The 15,369-nt window shown below is 44.8% G+C and overlaps 2 protein-coding genes across 4 annotated transcripts in view; both read right to left on the bottom strand.

Annotated features, from left to right (window-relative positions):
- On the bottom strand, positions 1–10,375 carry MMP15 (matrix metallopeptidase 15). 2 transcript variants are annotated; one of them, XM_069966395.1, is made up of 11 exons: positions 10,067–10,375; positions 9,187–9,335; positions 8,846–8,968; positions 7,921–8,225; positions 7,644–7,805; positions 3,994–4,211; positions 3,628–3,766; positions 3,347–3,497; positions 2,804–2,919; positions 1,991–2,135; positions 1–1,157 (listed from the first exon to the last, which is right to left on the bottom strand). In XM_069966395.1, the coding sequence occupies exons 1-11, from the start codon at positions 10,193–10,195 to the stop codon at positions 851–853; spliced, it is 1,944 nt and encodes a 647-aa protein (XP_069822496.1). In that variant the 5' UTR covers positions 10,196–10,375; the 3' UTR covers positions 1–850. The 2 variants fall into 2 exon arrangements, with proteins under 2 accessions (XP_069822496.1, XP_069822497.1); XM_069966396.1 differs by lacking the exon at positions 7,644–7,805.
- A 2,889-nt stretch (positions 10,376–13,264) lies between these two features.
- Positions 13,265–15,369, bottom strand: part of CNOT1 (CCR4-NOT transcription complex subunit 1) — a 34,444-nt gene continuing 32,339 nt past the window's right edge. For both annotated transcript variants that reach the window (XM_069966393.1, XM_069966394.1), the window contains exons 45-49: positions 15,012–15,161; positions 14,758–14,938; positions 14,551–14,683; positions 14,338–14,472; positions 13,265–14,013 (exon numbers count right to left, since the gene is read on the bottom strand). In XM_069966393.1, coding sequence (XP_069822494.1) covers positions 13,935–14,013; positions 14,338–14,472; positions 14,551–14,683; positions 14,758–14,938; positions 15,012–15,161 — 678 coding nt within the window. In that variant the 3' untranslated portion in view covers positions 13,265–13,934. The remainder of the gene's footprint in view (positions 14,014–14,337; positions 14,473–14,550; positions 14,684–14,757; positions 14,939–15,011; positions 15,162–15,369) is intronic.

Genomic DNA, 15,369 nt, shown 5'->3' with positions numbered 1-15,369 from the left:
TTTAATGTTTAGAAAACTTTAATAAAAACAAACATTTGGGTGGAGCTAATCATAGACTGCAATGCTCAGGCCATAGTTTGGGCTCAGCACCTACAGAATTTCCCTTCTTAGGGTATGTTCACACCGAGTAGAATTGGCGGAATAGTCTGCCGCGGAATTTCGCCTGCCTCAATGTCCCACAGTATATCTATGGGAGGGATCGCGTGCCTCTGCTTCTGTTGCTCTCCACTCAAAGAATTGATATTGAGTGCAGTGGGAGCGGAGGCACATGAGCCCTTACATAGAGATACTGTGGGACACTGAGGCAGAGGGGATGCTGTAGCGGACAGCTCCACTGCAGAATTCCGCTGATTTTACTCAGTGTAAACGCACACTTACCCAAGACTGACATTCTACAGAACCCCCCCCATCTTTACCAGTTGAATGGGAGGATAGTCTTCTACTTGTTCTATCTTGTGTCCATCTTAGGATTTGTTCAGTGCAAAATAAATGTAGAAGGTGGCGGCGGTGCCCTAACCGCACTTACGGCAGACATTCATTGTAATCGGTCACGTGCAACACAAAGTACCAACAGCTACAGGGTGCAATTCACAAGTGCAATTCTTACAGCAGCCACATGGTGTCACTGTCCAGAGTTATACCCCAGCACACCTGCAGAGCATGGAAGATACAACACCTCCACTGACACTTGTTCAAAGGTCTGCAGGTTGGGAGGAGGGGTGGTTCGCTCCCATGTTAGCACCACAAAAAGAATGTAAATTAAAATGTACAAAAAAACCCAGAGACGATTGGAAAGGTGGGAAGCAATGGGCGGCAAGTGGTCATTGGATTGAAAGGATAGGGAATTGTGTCATACCCATTCCTGCAGGGAACGCTTGCAGTATCGGAGGGATTTTGGAGGCCCTTTCCTGTGCATCTGAACAATAATGTAGATTAGTCCCAGGATGCATAGCAGCAGTAGTAGAGGCACAATCACCATGGCAACACTGACTGCACGTGTATACTCATCAATATGGACAACCACATCCACATCCCGGCCGTTGTCCTCCCTGCCAGCTGTCTCCTTGTCCCTGTCCTGCTCCTCAGGCTCAATGTCAGGGTTAAATGGTGGCCGCTCCACATCTGGCCACCTGGGGACAGCATCTGGCTCCTTAACCCTTTCAGGACCAAGGCAAATTTTATGAATATGACCTGTGTCACTTTATTCATCAATAACTTGGGAATGCTTTTACCAATCCTTTTGATTCCAAGATTGTTTTTTTGTTACATATTCTACTTTATGTTAGTGGTAAATTTGAGTTGATAGCTTTAGAATTTTTTTGTGAATAACTCCAAAATGTTGTTAAAAATGTAAAAAAAAGTGCATTCTCTACATTTGAAAGTCTCTGCCAATAAGGAAAATAGTAATACTACATTCATTATTTATTAATTCATATCTATAACATGTCTACTTTATTTTAAAAGCATTTGGTGAAAATGCTTTTACTTATTTGGGATGTTAGAGGCCGTAAATGTTTAGTAGCAATTTTCAAAATGTTTGTGAAAATTTCAAACTCAGAAATTCTTTAGGCACCAGTTCAGTTTTGGAGTATATTTTAGAGGCCTGTATACTAAAACCCCCCACAATTCAACCCATTTTGAAATCTTCACTCTTTCAAGTATTTAAATTTACATTCATTCAGTTATTTAACCCTTTCTGCATTTCACAGGAATAACTGCAAAGTAAGAGTGAAAAGTTAAAATTTGCATTTTCTTTCCAGAGATTTCAATGTAATCCTATGTGTTTTTTACAAAACCAATTACCGTTACTGATCCACCAAAGCCAGCAATTGCCGATGCTGGATCCCCTTTGGGGGTCCAGTGGCAGTTACACTAAACTGTCAGCTATCAGCTGAAAGTTTAGTTGCAGCTTCCGGTCACTGTTTTTCTAAACAGCGAGCATCTGAAGCAGGTCAGTAAATGTACTGACTTTTGCTTGAAAGGGTTAAACACTTCTTCCTGGCAGCCCATGAAGTCTCGTAATATAGACTTGGGATATCCAGGCTCAGTCTTCAGACGCTGGTTATCAAACTTCCAGTATTTTGCTCCCTTGTAGAAGTAAGTGTATTTGGCTTCTTTGTAGGAGTAGGAGAATGCTGCCAGAGACAAAGGAGTGGCATCACTTGACAGTAAACCCCAGGACCCCTCCCTGCAGTTTCCTGGTATTGTATGGATCAGATTCAGCAGTACGTTATAGGAATCACATACACATCGGATTTAGCAGTGCGGATCAATGACAGGAATCTATGTTACCCTTTTATTAGCCATGTCAGGCTGAAGAGGGGCTGACTGCAGGACAACTGAATACAATCTATTACTCCCTGTTGTCAGCTATTCAGGCTGGGGAGGAGCCGACTACAGGGCAGATAAATACAGCCTATTAGTCCCACTTATTAACCATTTCCGGCTGTCTGTAACATATGTATTTGCAATCTATTTCTCCCTGTTCTAAGCCAGTCAGGTGAGGCTGGCTCTAGTTTTCTTCAATGGGATGGGTGTCATTAATGAGGATGTACCATCAGGTACATCCTCTTTAATCTGACCCAAGGATAGATCGGCACCGTTCTATCCACAGATACCGGGCCGGGGCTGAAGCACAAGAGGCAGTCCGGCCCACCCCTCTATGACGCGGCTCCGTGGGTAAGATTTAAGAGGATGTACCTGATGGTACATCCTCTTTAAGTTTGCAAGGTTCAGGAAGCCATTTCTCCCTGTTTCAACAGGACACTTAAGGGAAGCCATGCTCCCAACATGTTATACTCACATGTATCTGAAATAAGGAAGGCACCTTTGGGGGTGTCTGGAATACCAGCCCAGACCTTTATCGATTTCGGGTAACCTGTATCAACAGAGCGAGTCTCTTCATTGAAACGCCAGTAACTGGAGTAAACAAACAAACAATCCATAAGATTATAAGCACAAGGCTGATCAAGAGTGGAGGGATTGACCCTCCAGGTAGGTTAATGGCTAAATCCTCTAATAATATAGTGAGACATAGAGAAAACATACATAGACATTTTTTTTTCCTTCTGGCTCTAGTATCACCCAGGCCCAGGGGGAGCTTCCTCTCATCTATTCTTGTCTGTTTCCTGTTTTCCACGGTTTTCATGCCCCTGGTCCCTAGTACTCTATATATGTATATATGAACAGTCTGCAAAAGCAGCTGTCAGAGAAGTGAAGGGGCCCCATATTACAATACTGTGCTCCAGTTCTATTTTTTATCTTACTAACAGTTTATAGCTTTGTGATCCAAAGCCGCACATACACAGTCACATGGATAATGTGGATAATAAAACCCCAGTCTTACCTGTCTCCCCGAAAGAGGTACGTGTATCCTGTGGGCTCCCACCAAATAGCCGTGTCAATCCTGTCATAAGGAATGCCGTATCCAAAGTTGGTAAGTGGCTGCGGATACCCCGGCTCTAAATTGGCTTCATGAAACACCCAATATTTATCCCCTGCCATTAATAAACAATATGTTAATAATCATATGACCTGTCCTCCCCACCTCTGTATAAAAATACCTTGATGTCAAGGTAAATTTCCCCCCCTCAACCCACAACGCTCCCTCTGTTCCCTCAGACTAACCTTTAAAAAAGACAAACTTGCTATCATGTCTTTCGTATACAGCACTTATGTTGGGTGGAAGTCCTCTCCAGAAATGGCCAATCGGCATAGGGTAGTTGTCCAAGACCCGATTATTGCGCACTCTCCAGAACCAGGCACCCTACACATTAACACAATTCTGTCAGCAAACTATCTCCCCAGCCCTGACAATGTGCAAGGGTACATGGGCACATCCTGTATGGTAAAATATGGAGCCTAACACACTGACAGTTCTGGGACTAGGCTGGTGTCCCCCTTGATGGTGGGTACAGGAACTGGAGACGTCATAGTAATGATAGCACTGAGTGGGATGAGGAGCAGTAGGACTAGATTCCAGGACTGGCTTACCTTGAAGACAAACATCTCTCCTCGCAGGATGGTCACTGCATCAAAGTTGCCCTCGCAGATATTAGGTCCATAACGATCAGGGCTAGATGGGCCTCTAGGAGGGGCATTCCCAGGCCGATCTGGTTTTCCTCCTGGTGGTGACTTTGGGGGTCTCCTGTCAGGGCGGCCAGGAGTGGTAAAAGGAGACAGGGTGCTTGGTGCCTCATTGCTTGGACTCCCTGTAAGGACAACAGTAAGAGACACTACTGATCAGTAGCAAGGTGATATGACAAACAGGAGGAACATGAAGAGGGCAAGAGCTTGAGAATGGACAATAATAGGGGGAGAAGTGGCCATAAAATAATATAATATTGGGGCAATAATAAGGGTTAAGGAAAAGTAATATGATTCAGAGACTATAATAAAGGCTAAAGGAGCTAATACACAAATACAATGTAATGACAATGATGGGGTAAGGTTAGCTAATACAGGAACAATAATGGGGATGGGGAGAAGTGATATAAAACAAGGGGAAATAATCAGTGCTGGGAAAGTATCATACAGGAACAATGGAAGAGGAGAGGTAATAGGATAATGTATATATCAAGTGAACCTTTTGGAATAAACTGAATTTCTAAATGTTATCGGTTTTGATTATACACTAACACAATCTAACAAAATGCAAACACTAGTAAAGTTCATCCTTTATAACTAAACATCCAGTGTGCAGGTGAGTGAACCCTTGGACTGTAAATCCCCCTTTAGGAGCAGTCACATCCACCAAATTATTTCCTGTCATTACAGATAAGATTTTCACATCATTTGTCTGTTTTTTTAGTTTACTGATATTTCTGGGAGGCCATTCGTGCACAGTCTTCTTCAGTTCTTGTGCCAGCATCTCAGTAGGGTTGAGGTTAGAGGCATTCCAAAACACAATTCGATTTACTTGTGTGCTATGGGTTATTGTCTTATTGTATGACCCAGTGTCTCTTCAGCTTGAGTTCCTGTAATAAGATTTATTATGCCTTTGAATTCATTGTTCTCTTAATGATCACAAGGTGTCAAGGCCCTGAGGCAGCTAAGTAGCCCCAATCCATGATATACCCTCTCTTATGCGTTAGCTCCTTGGTTTTATATTTTCTTCTTTCTATTCATGCAGTAGATTATAGGTGTAGGCAATTACCTCCTTACAGGACCTTTACCCAGATTTATCAAAGGGTGTAAAACAAAAAGTGGTATAAACTGCCCATAACAACCAATCACAGCTCACCTTTGTGCTCTGGTAAAATAAAAGCTCAGCCGTGATTGGTTGCTGTCGGCAGTTTGCACTTTTTTCTATTTTACACGTTTTGATAACTCTGGACCAAACTTGCATCTAAATTTTCTTTTCCTCCGTAGTACTGTAGCACCATTGTTTCTCTTCCCATTTTGTTTGCGCAGTTGTGCTGCACTATTTATTCTAACCTATTGTCTCCCCCCTCTCAGGACCTACCACATCATTTGTGTTATTGTAAAATTACTTGGATACACCTTCAACAGATACCAAGTAGGGAAAAACACGGAGGAAAGCCAATACAAATGTCTCATGCATGGGTACCTTTTCCTAGATGTTGCACAAATTTATCCCAGCAGTTTCCTGGGATGTGCTGTGTCTGTAGTAGGTTATGGGCACCTTTTTGGGGATTGTGAGCTTATTCAGCCATTTTGGAAAATTATGGAAAAAATTCATTCAGCAGGTCTAAGGTTGTCATGTTTCATGTCATGTGGGACCCCTGAAACTCCTTCTGGGCTGAACAGCACTCTTAGCTTGCTCTTTGGAACTGGCCTTGTTTAGAGGCTGATTTCTGACCTCCTCTGTGCTCTCTTATCTTTCCTATGTCATTTTCTCTTCTCTCTCTCACTGTTGTTGGGCTCTCCTACTTTTTTTTTTTGGCTAAATCATATTATTGCTTATTGTTTCTTAGGTTGTGTTTAGGATTTTTGATCCTTGTCAATGCACTGACTAGAATGACTAAATCCTGTATCTTCACATTGCAGTGCTTGGTTAGATGTGTGCCTTTGAGGGATCTTGATCTAGTCCTTCTCTTTCCCTTTGTCTGTATTAGGCTGGGTTCACACTGCGTTTTTGCAATCCGGGTTTTTTTTGGAAAAAAACGGATGCATTTTGATCCGTTTTTCCATTGACTTCCATTGTAAAAAAAAATGGATCCGTTTTTTTTATTAAAGGACACAAAAATAGTGTCGGCTACGTTTTTGCGTCCGTCAAAAAAACTGATCCGTTTTGATCGTTTTTTTTTTACAATGGAAATCAATGGAAAAACGGATCAAAACAGATGCACACAAATGCATCCGTTTTTTTCATCCATTTTTTGCAAAAACGCAGTGTGAACCCAGCCTTACCTTTTTCCTTCATGATTAAGGGTTTCTACTATACTCTGCTGCTTAGATTTTGGATGCATTTCCATTGTCAAGTTTGTATATTGGGCCTTTAGAGCTTTGCTCTTCCATAAAAATCACACAAAATGCAATTTCATCATTGATAAACCTGGACCCATGGTGTAAATGTCCTATAGCTGAGCGGAGATTGGTCGCTATGGGCAGATTTGATTGATCTAGGCCTATGTATGCACTGTAGGACACTTTTCATATAGATTTTAACATAACTATTAGATTAAAAAAGTTTTTTTGTTGTTGCTTTAACTACTTTATTGCTGTTTTCTTTGTTCTACACTGTATGAACACACTTGGATTCGTTGTCATGTCTTTCAAAGTTAACATTGTCACCTTTCGTCAAGGGTGGTAGGCGCAGTCCTGAATTTTCTCCATTTGTGAAATAAGGTACACCAAGGTGTTTAGCAATGTTTTTGTAGTCTTTTCTAGCATTCTGCATCTCAATAGCACATCTTCTCAAAGTTGTTTGCATTGTGGTATAATTCATCTCTATCAGTAAGGGGGTGCATACATATCTCCATCATATCTGCCATCCAGCGCACAGGCTTTGAAACAACATACGCAGCATGAGTCCACATCAGATGGAAAATAAGCCAGATGGTCCATAGGTCCGGCACAAAGATCCAGCTTTTGGCAATTAATGTTTCTATCCATTCCCATCAGGCGTGGTGCCGGATCACTGGAAGAAAATAAAACCCAGGCTTTGTGTGCCTTTTTTTTTTTTTTTTATGAGCACAGCACCTGTGAGCCTCACACTACCACTTCAATAAAACACATTTTGCACCTTTTCCTCCCTGCACTGTAGATGTTTTCTCAGTATATAACAAGATATTTTAATATTTTAATTATTTCTTAACAGAGGTGAGCACAACTCAAGCATTTGAATAGTGAATGATTAGACTTAAGCATGCATGGGTTGCCCTCATCTCTATTTGTGAGTTATTACTTTAGTTTGTTACCTTGGTAACCATAGTAACAGACACAATCAGACCAATTTTTGTAATAATGCTGAGATTCAGGTTTTTTCAAGGGATTCACTTTTTCTTTCAATTTTAGGAGCAATAATTGGGAAGGGAGGGTAAAGTTATATTGGTGAAATAATGACGGGTGGGGGGTTAATATCATACAGGGACAAGAAGGGTAAGAGGTAATATGATACAGGGGCAATAATGTAGGTGAGCGGCAGAGGTGATCAAGGCTACATAGTGTGGAGTTCTCACCGTAGAGCTGCTGTATTCCTCGACGGTCGTCCTCAGGCAGCTGGAAGTTGTCGGTGTCCATCCACTGGTAGAAGGGCGCCATGATGGCAGTTGGATTATTTGAATGCTCCAGGCCTAAGGAATGTCCGAGCTCATGGACAGCGACCAAGAAAAGGTGATTCCCTGAGTAGGGGGACAGCAGCTGTTACCCCTCTGAACCCCCTACAGCTGTTTTCCCTCTGAGTTCCCCAATAACTGATGCCCCTCAGGGCACATGACCCCATGGTTGGGCCCTCACCTGCCACATCGCTGTTGTCCACTGTCCACGGTTCTTCTAAGTCAAAATGAGCATCTCCACCCATGCCTGGCCCAGGAAAGTAAGCGTGTGCCAGAAAGCCGCCAGGACCATCAAAAGGGGAGCTGTCACCATGGAAGCCAGAGGCAAAAAGAATGAGTATGTCGGTGTTGGCCTGGCGCTGTCGTATGCTCTCATATGGAATTTCTGAGAAGGTCAGTGGTGTTACACTTGACCACACAGTGAAAGCTTTACGTATGGCATCCAAGGAGTTATAGACACCAAGCCGGTCTGAGTGATTCTGGATACTGCAAGAAGAAATGTGAATTTATATGGACTACATTGGAGGGATGACACACTCATGTACATTTATCGTCCCCAATAAACATGCCCTGCTCCCACTGTATAGACATCATAATATTATAAATTTTTATAGCGCCAACAGATTCTGCGGCGCATACAGTATACATGCTCTGCCTGCACTCTACACAGATATATTTACCCTGCCCACTGTATACAGACATGTATACACATCATCCTCCCACTCCACACGCTCTTGTATACACACCCTTCCCTTGCTGTGTACACAATTACTTCTTTCTCTTGGCCCGGGACATGTTTTTCACTGGCTGTTATTTGGCAAAGTCTAAAGCCACATGATTACCGATCAATAACAGCACAAAGCAAACAACCAGAGCCGCAGTCTCTATTCTGCTGTTACATTTTGTCTATTGGGTGTAGTCATCATCAGGCATCTGGGCTTCAGTATTTGGACCTCATTTTGCTCAGTATTTTTGCTCAGCCAGGAGTGGAACCAACACAGAAAAACTGTAATGGAAAAATCCTGGACCAATCTGGAGCTTTTTCCTCATGTTTGCTGGTGCTAAGCTGTGTCATTGTGTGCACCATGATGGGGATGGGCACTCACCTGTATGTCAGCTGCAGCTTGTTCCACTTACGTCCAGTGTGTGCATAACGTCTCAGCCGTATGCTGGACTTGGCTTTACTTCCAAACTGGTCAGGGACACCACAGCGTGGCTTCTGCATCCACCTGACAACCATAAACAGCCATGAAGGAGGGTGGGGTGACAAACACATTCATCGTGTTCATTAGGGAAAGGGGATATCACAACATCCAGTTCTAGGAGGGTTAGATGTTAGTGTAAACACTGGGAGGGTGCCCCCTAGTGGATGTGCAATTAACCACATTCATCACAGCACTTGTTCCTGCCATGCCCCACTGTGCCCTAGGAGCCATACGGTCCTTACTCTCTAGTGGTCTGATCCAGCTCTCCCGTCACTGGGATCCCATAGAACTGCTGCATTTCAGAGATGGCGGAGGAGAAGATCTGAGCAGAGCGCAGGGTGGACATCTGCCGATTGACTGGAGGGAGGTAGCCATAGAGCCGCAGCCAGGCCTGGAGGAAGAACAGCAGACATCTCATATTATATTCTGAGCTTACAACATCCCTTGCTGATCTGAGGAAGAGTTCACCATTGTGGAAACCTCCTTTGTTCCACTGCTCTTCCCATACAATGCAACCATCACACCGCCTCACAGGACAAATCCACATAACCCTATCATGCCATCCTGCAGGCTGCTGAGTGCACTCACTAGCTCCTGCTTATTCAGGGTCTCCACACATCTGGCCATGACTGGAGAATCAGGGTCTCCATTGTGACTGTATCTGGGTGTAGGCTGCACCTGCTGTGTAATGTAACCATGTCAGACAGGGGATTTGGGAGCCCCCACACCTCTCAGAAGGTGAACTTGTTTGTCAGGCAACAATGAGTTAACCCTGCAGCAGCCATGGGCAGAGGAGCAATACTTCTAGACTGACATCTATGACTGCTGATGACAGATCCTGACACAGGGCACGGTTACCAGACATGTCATAGACTGCTGATGATGGATCCTATGGATGCCTCATTACAGGCAGCAGTGGGGTATGGGACACAGTGCAGCCCCAGCAGGGTCCGGGGCAGTTTGCTGCATATTCCACCCCACATCGATAATAACCATACAAGACAGCGGATCTGTACAAGGGGAGGTCGGGCAGGGCTCTGGGGTGTGTAGGGGCTTCGGGGGTGCTGGAGGTCGGACTCAGATCCGGTTGGAGACCCCCAGGCCCGCGGCAGCAGCAGGTACCTCGGCCCGGGAGTCGTCCTGGCCGCCGGCCGTGCATTCCCAGCAGTACAGGAGGAGAAGGCTCCATCCCAGCAGCAGTCCCGGGGCCCGGCCAGGCTTCCCTGTGCGCGCTCCCCCGCCGCCCGCCATGTCCTGGCTCAGCGTCGGCTCTTTGTTTCGCTCAGTGTCGGGCGGTTGGTGCAGAGATCCAGCTCTCAGGCCCTCGTTCCCCCCTGACAGCCGGCCTGCTCCATGGGAGAGCCCCGGGCAGCACCTCCGGCGCACGGACACCGCCACCGGACCACAGCCCGCCCTTACTCCGCCCCCACACCCCGTGCTCAAGGTCTTGAGGCCGCGGCGTGCTGGAGCTGTGCCACCTGCCGGTGAGGACTGCAGCTGCAGCCGTCCAATCCGCAACAGTCACTGAACCCTCGTTACCTCGAAGCATCGGAGACGCCTTCCAGTGGATCCAGCCAATGCTGAGCTACAGGAGCACCTATGTGCCACAGGCTACCGGATCAATGCAGAACACCCTACTATCCCTAGGTAGCCATAAAGGGGCTGATCCAGGATTAGAAGAAACATAGCTGCTTTGTTCCAGAAACAGCGACACTCTTGGCTTCAGTTTGTGTGTGGTAGTGCAGCTAAATTCGATTGAAATAAATGGAGCCACGTTATAACACACCACACACTCTTTTTGGAAGAAAGCAGCTTTTTGTCATTATGCAGATCTTTCCTGTGCGTTATGCAGTTGTTGCAGATCTGGTTACCATGGATACATTCACACCAGGTAAGTTCTGTGCATAAGCCCTATAGGAACCAAAATAGGGCTTGTGCAGGGAACTCACATGGTGGAAGTAAATCCAGGGAAACCCAATCTTCCAGGGGCGCCCTGCATAATGACAGTTACTTTTTAAAGAGTACCCCTCATGAAAAATAACTTGACGTGTCAAAAGTTATTGATCCCACTGGGTCTTGCTGTCAAGACCTGTTGGGATTAGGAGATACAACCGGGAGAGGATGCAGCAGCAGGATCCACTCCTATGCTGCCTGCCCTTCCCATCTCTAGGTAGTCTTACAGATAGCATGGCTGCCAAGCCCTTCCCAGCCCTAGCTTCGGATCACAGCATCAAGACCTGTTGGCATCCATAACTTTTGACATGAGAAATCACAAGTTAAGCTTTAAAACCTTTAGTTTTGACTTACTATACCTACACATGGCAGCTTAGGCCAAGCAGAGCAACCATCACCCCCAAACGCTCAGTAATGGTATGTCCACATGACTACATGTTATTCTTGTGTGAACATACCCACTCAGGCTACCCTTACACAGTGCAGTTTTTGCGGCACCTTTTCTGTGCAGATCAAAATAAATTACATGCCATAAATTAGGTGCTACTACTTGTTTTCTTTGTGAATATCACACCTGTGGATCCACACCTGGTTTTGGCTTGGGTGCTGCAAAAACAGACGATGTGGCCAATGATCCTGGTAACCTCACATAGCTATTGGTAGAGAACTGGGGTGTGTGGTTTCTACAACATTCAAATCACATTCTGAATAGCTAGGAGCCCAATGGTGCGTTTACACAGAAAGATTTATCGGACAGATTTTTTTTTAAAGCCAAAGCCAGAAATGAATTGGAAAAGGAGAAATCTCAAGTCTTTCCTTTATGACCTATTCTGTTTAGTCTGTTCCTGGCTTTGGCTTCAAAAATCTGTCAGCCTTATGGTGTATTTACAGATTTGTCTATGTTCCCACAAAGTATTTTTGGCCAGTATTTTGCAACCAAAACCAGGAGTGGATTGCAAACAAAGGATAAGATCACACACTTGAAATTTAGTGGGCGGCCGTCATTTAACGGCAACTAACTGCCATTATTTTAAAACAGCTGTTTTGAAATAACAGCCGTTGTTTTAAAATAGCCATTATTTACCATTAAATGACGGCTGACCACTAAATTTCAACAGTGTGTGAACTCATCCTGTGCAATCCACTCCTGGTTTTGGTTGCAAAATACTATGTAGGAACATAGCCTAATGGTACTTTTACACGGAGCGATAATTCGCCCGATTAACGATTTTGAATGAACAATATTTTTTTTACATACATCGTACGGAAAATTCGCTATGCGATCGTTTAAGCCTATCTCACACATAGGTGAAATCGCTGAAAGAATGTTTACACTGAACGATCTGCAAATTTTTTGCGAACAATCAACGATGATTTGAGAACATGTTGAAAGATCAAAATGAACGATTTTTTGCTCGTCGTTTGATCGTTCGCTGCATTTACACGTACGATTATCGTTCGAATTCATGGAATGTTTCCCCACCCAGCATAATGTATCAATATCATCCTGGCAGCGGGAAACTTTTTGAATTGCCGCAGCACTGTAATGACAGTGCTACGGAGATTCAAAGAGTTTCCCTGCTCCCGGCATGCTCCGTAGCACTATCTTGATTCATCATGCCGGGCGGGGAAAAAGTCCAGGACAGGCATTTAACAACAGTGTCGTCTGTGTTTCACGGAAATGAACACTGAACATGTGAATGAAACCTAATTTTCAAATTGCAGTCCTAACCACACTCTTACGCAGTCACCAACAGCTGCACAATCTTGCCAGGATTGATCAGCTATTAGTGACCATGTAGGGGGTCTGGTTTCAGCCACATGTGGTGACTTCACAAGCTGCAGATTTGGTGCAGAAATTTCAGCAACTTATTGATCTGAAATAGCCCTTTTCTGATTGATGGAACCTATCTTCTCTTTTACACATTTCTGCAATACATTTGCTGCATGTAAACTAACCCAAAAACAGCATGACTGAAAACACGACCCCCAGGCATTCCCCAATAGGAACACAATGTTGTCAGGATAGATGAACAACATTGCCCTGCTATTGGTGAAGGCATAGGGACATGGTTTTGGCCAGATACATTTACTGCAATGTGTGAATGCAGCCCAATAGTTGCTGGCATGGATGTATAAAATGTATATTCACTCCAAATTTTAATTTAAAGGTGGATTTGTAAGCCATTACAGCAGGAATGGGAAATCTTTGGCAACAGCCTTTGCTGTTCAGACAGGTTTTGAATTGTATATTTGCAACAGCTGGAGGGCTACAGGTTCCCCATCCGTGTATTAAAGTGTGTTTGAGGCAGGGAGGTGACAAGGATGATGGTAGTGTAGGGTAGTGAAGAGACAAGACATCAGAGCTGCAGGTCATGACTTTAATGTGTAACTACAGAATCCATACATACAAGTGAGAACTGAAAGCTACAAAATACAACACAGGACCAATACATTTACAAAACATTCAAAATTCTACAAAATGGCCTGTATTGGTCCAGGAACAGGGGGCTCTGTACAAACTGTGGTCTGGCTGGTGGGTTAGGGCAAGCGGTTTACCAACCCCCAAAATACAAACCAAGTCTCAGAAAATAGTGTCGCTTCTCTCTTTACAAGCACCAACGTCTGGTGTCCAGCGTAGCTTTGTAGCGAGCCCTGCCGCTAGCTCCACACAAGTGCTCTTGCCCCTCCCCCCCATGGTCAGTCTTTTTGCTGCCAAACAATGTACCGGGATGGAAGTGTTAACACCCCGCCCACAGCGACCAGACAAATAGAGACTCAAAAGGCTTTGTGTTTTCAGCTCAGCATTTACAAGAATCAAGGGAAAAAAAAAATATTCTATATTCACAACATCCTTTGTTTGGCCAAAAAAAAAAATAAAAATAAAAATTCCCCCCCAGACGTTGGCGCTCAACTCTTGTAACCAGGAGGAGACGGACTCCGCTCAACTGTCGGGCGGAAAATAATAAAACGAGGATTCTTCACATTGCAGACGTGTGGTCATCTGTGTCCAGTCCACTTAGCACGCTGTGGTCACCTAGCTGGCACCAGTGCCCTCCATCACTTGTTGAGCCTGCTTCTGCCCCATGCAGCACTGTGCTACTGACTGGAACAACCTGCGGACAAGAGAAGAAGCAGTTTCACATGTCTATATGAAGCGGCTGATGTCACTCCAGGCTATAAATACACGAGAAAGATAATAATAAAGCTTCAGCATTGCACAAACATGGCAGAGGCCACCAAGCAGTGAACCACACCCAGGTGGGGCCCGAAAGGCAGCATCACAAAGCAAGGGGGGGGGGGGGGGGGGGAAGAGTTGTTGGGGACACAACAACACTAGAAGTCTCTGTGGCAGACACAGGCATGCACAGGTCTAGCCCCAGACTCAGGGACTCCACCAGAACAAAATCACAGGATACAGGTCTAGAAGAGGAACTTACTTCTCAATCTCAGGTGCACAGTGCACAAAGTCATGGTTCCAGAATTTGAAGGCAGGGTTTTTAATCAGCTCAATGAAGGTGATAAGAAGCCCCCAAGGATGAGGTCTGTTCACAATCAATCGCTCAAGCAGGACCCTAAAAAATACAAGATTTTATGAATAAAGGCTCCTGGACCTGAATGTGCAAGATCAAGCTCCTCTCACAAGTGCTTACCGGGTGATCTGCTCCTGTATGGCCTCAGTGTTGGCCTCAGCAAAGAGGTACAGCATTGTGCAGCTGAAATAGTGCGTGTGGCTGTTAGGGTAACGCAGCTGGTTAGCAATGGCATTGAGGAAGAGGTAGCGACCTGCAGCAGAAAAAAGGCTGTAAGTATAAGCAGTAAGAGGAGGACTACAGAGAGTAAAGCTTCTGAATACTCACCTTCGGTGTCCAGGTCCACAGCTAAGTTTTGGAAGATGTCCATGTGGGCCGAATGTGTGATCGTGCTCATAGAGGGTGTGCTACCCTTATTGTGAATGTGAGCAATCGCCTGAGTCCCCACATAAAGGACCAGAGCATTGATCAACTGGATGCTGTATCGGTTTCCAGGCTCATTAGACACCTGCAGTAGAAGGGAATTGGTTATCACAAGTTCCACTACCATTTTTATATCTAAACCAGCAGAAAGAACTAACCTGTAGGTTGCTGCGGAGCTCAGACAGGAAGGTGACAGGCGAACGCGTCTTCAGGTACGAGTCCAAGTCTTTCTTGAACTGCGGGGGCATCACTCCAGTAAAGTTTGTGAGAATTCTGGGAGCAATGTTAATCTCACTCAACATGTCAACCTGTAAAAGAAAAACCACTGTCATTTACTGGCTGCTTTTCCATCAATGGTACAGGGATGTGGCCAGCTGGTACACTACAAGCTGCTCACAGGTGCAGCAGACCGTGATCAGTGGCTGTTTTATAGCACCACAGCGTAACCACTGCCCACAGTTATGACACTGGTTTAAAAATGGTGCAGCTCAGAATAAGACTAAGAATGGCTGAGCA

This window comes from Dendropsophus ebraccatus, chromosome 4 (assembly GCF_027789765.1).
Source record: "Dendropsophus ebraccatus isolate aDenEbr1 chromosome 4, aDenEbr1.pat, whole genome shotgun sequence".
Classification (NCBI taxonomy): Eukaryota; Metazoa; Chordata; class Amphibia; order Anura; family Hylidae; genus Dendropsophus; species Dendropsophus ebraccatus.
Note: the sequence above shows the minus strand (reverse complement) of the source record. Positions and strands in the feature narration are given on the sequence as shown.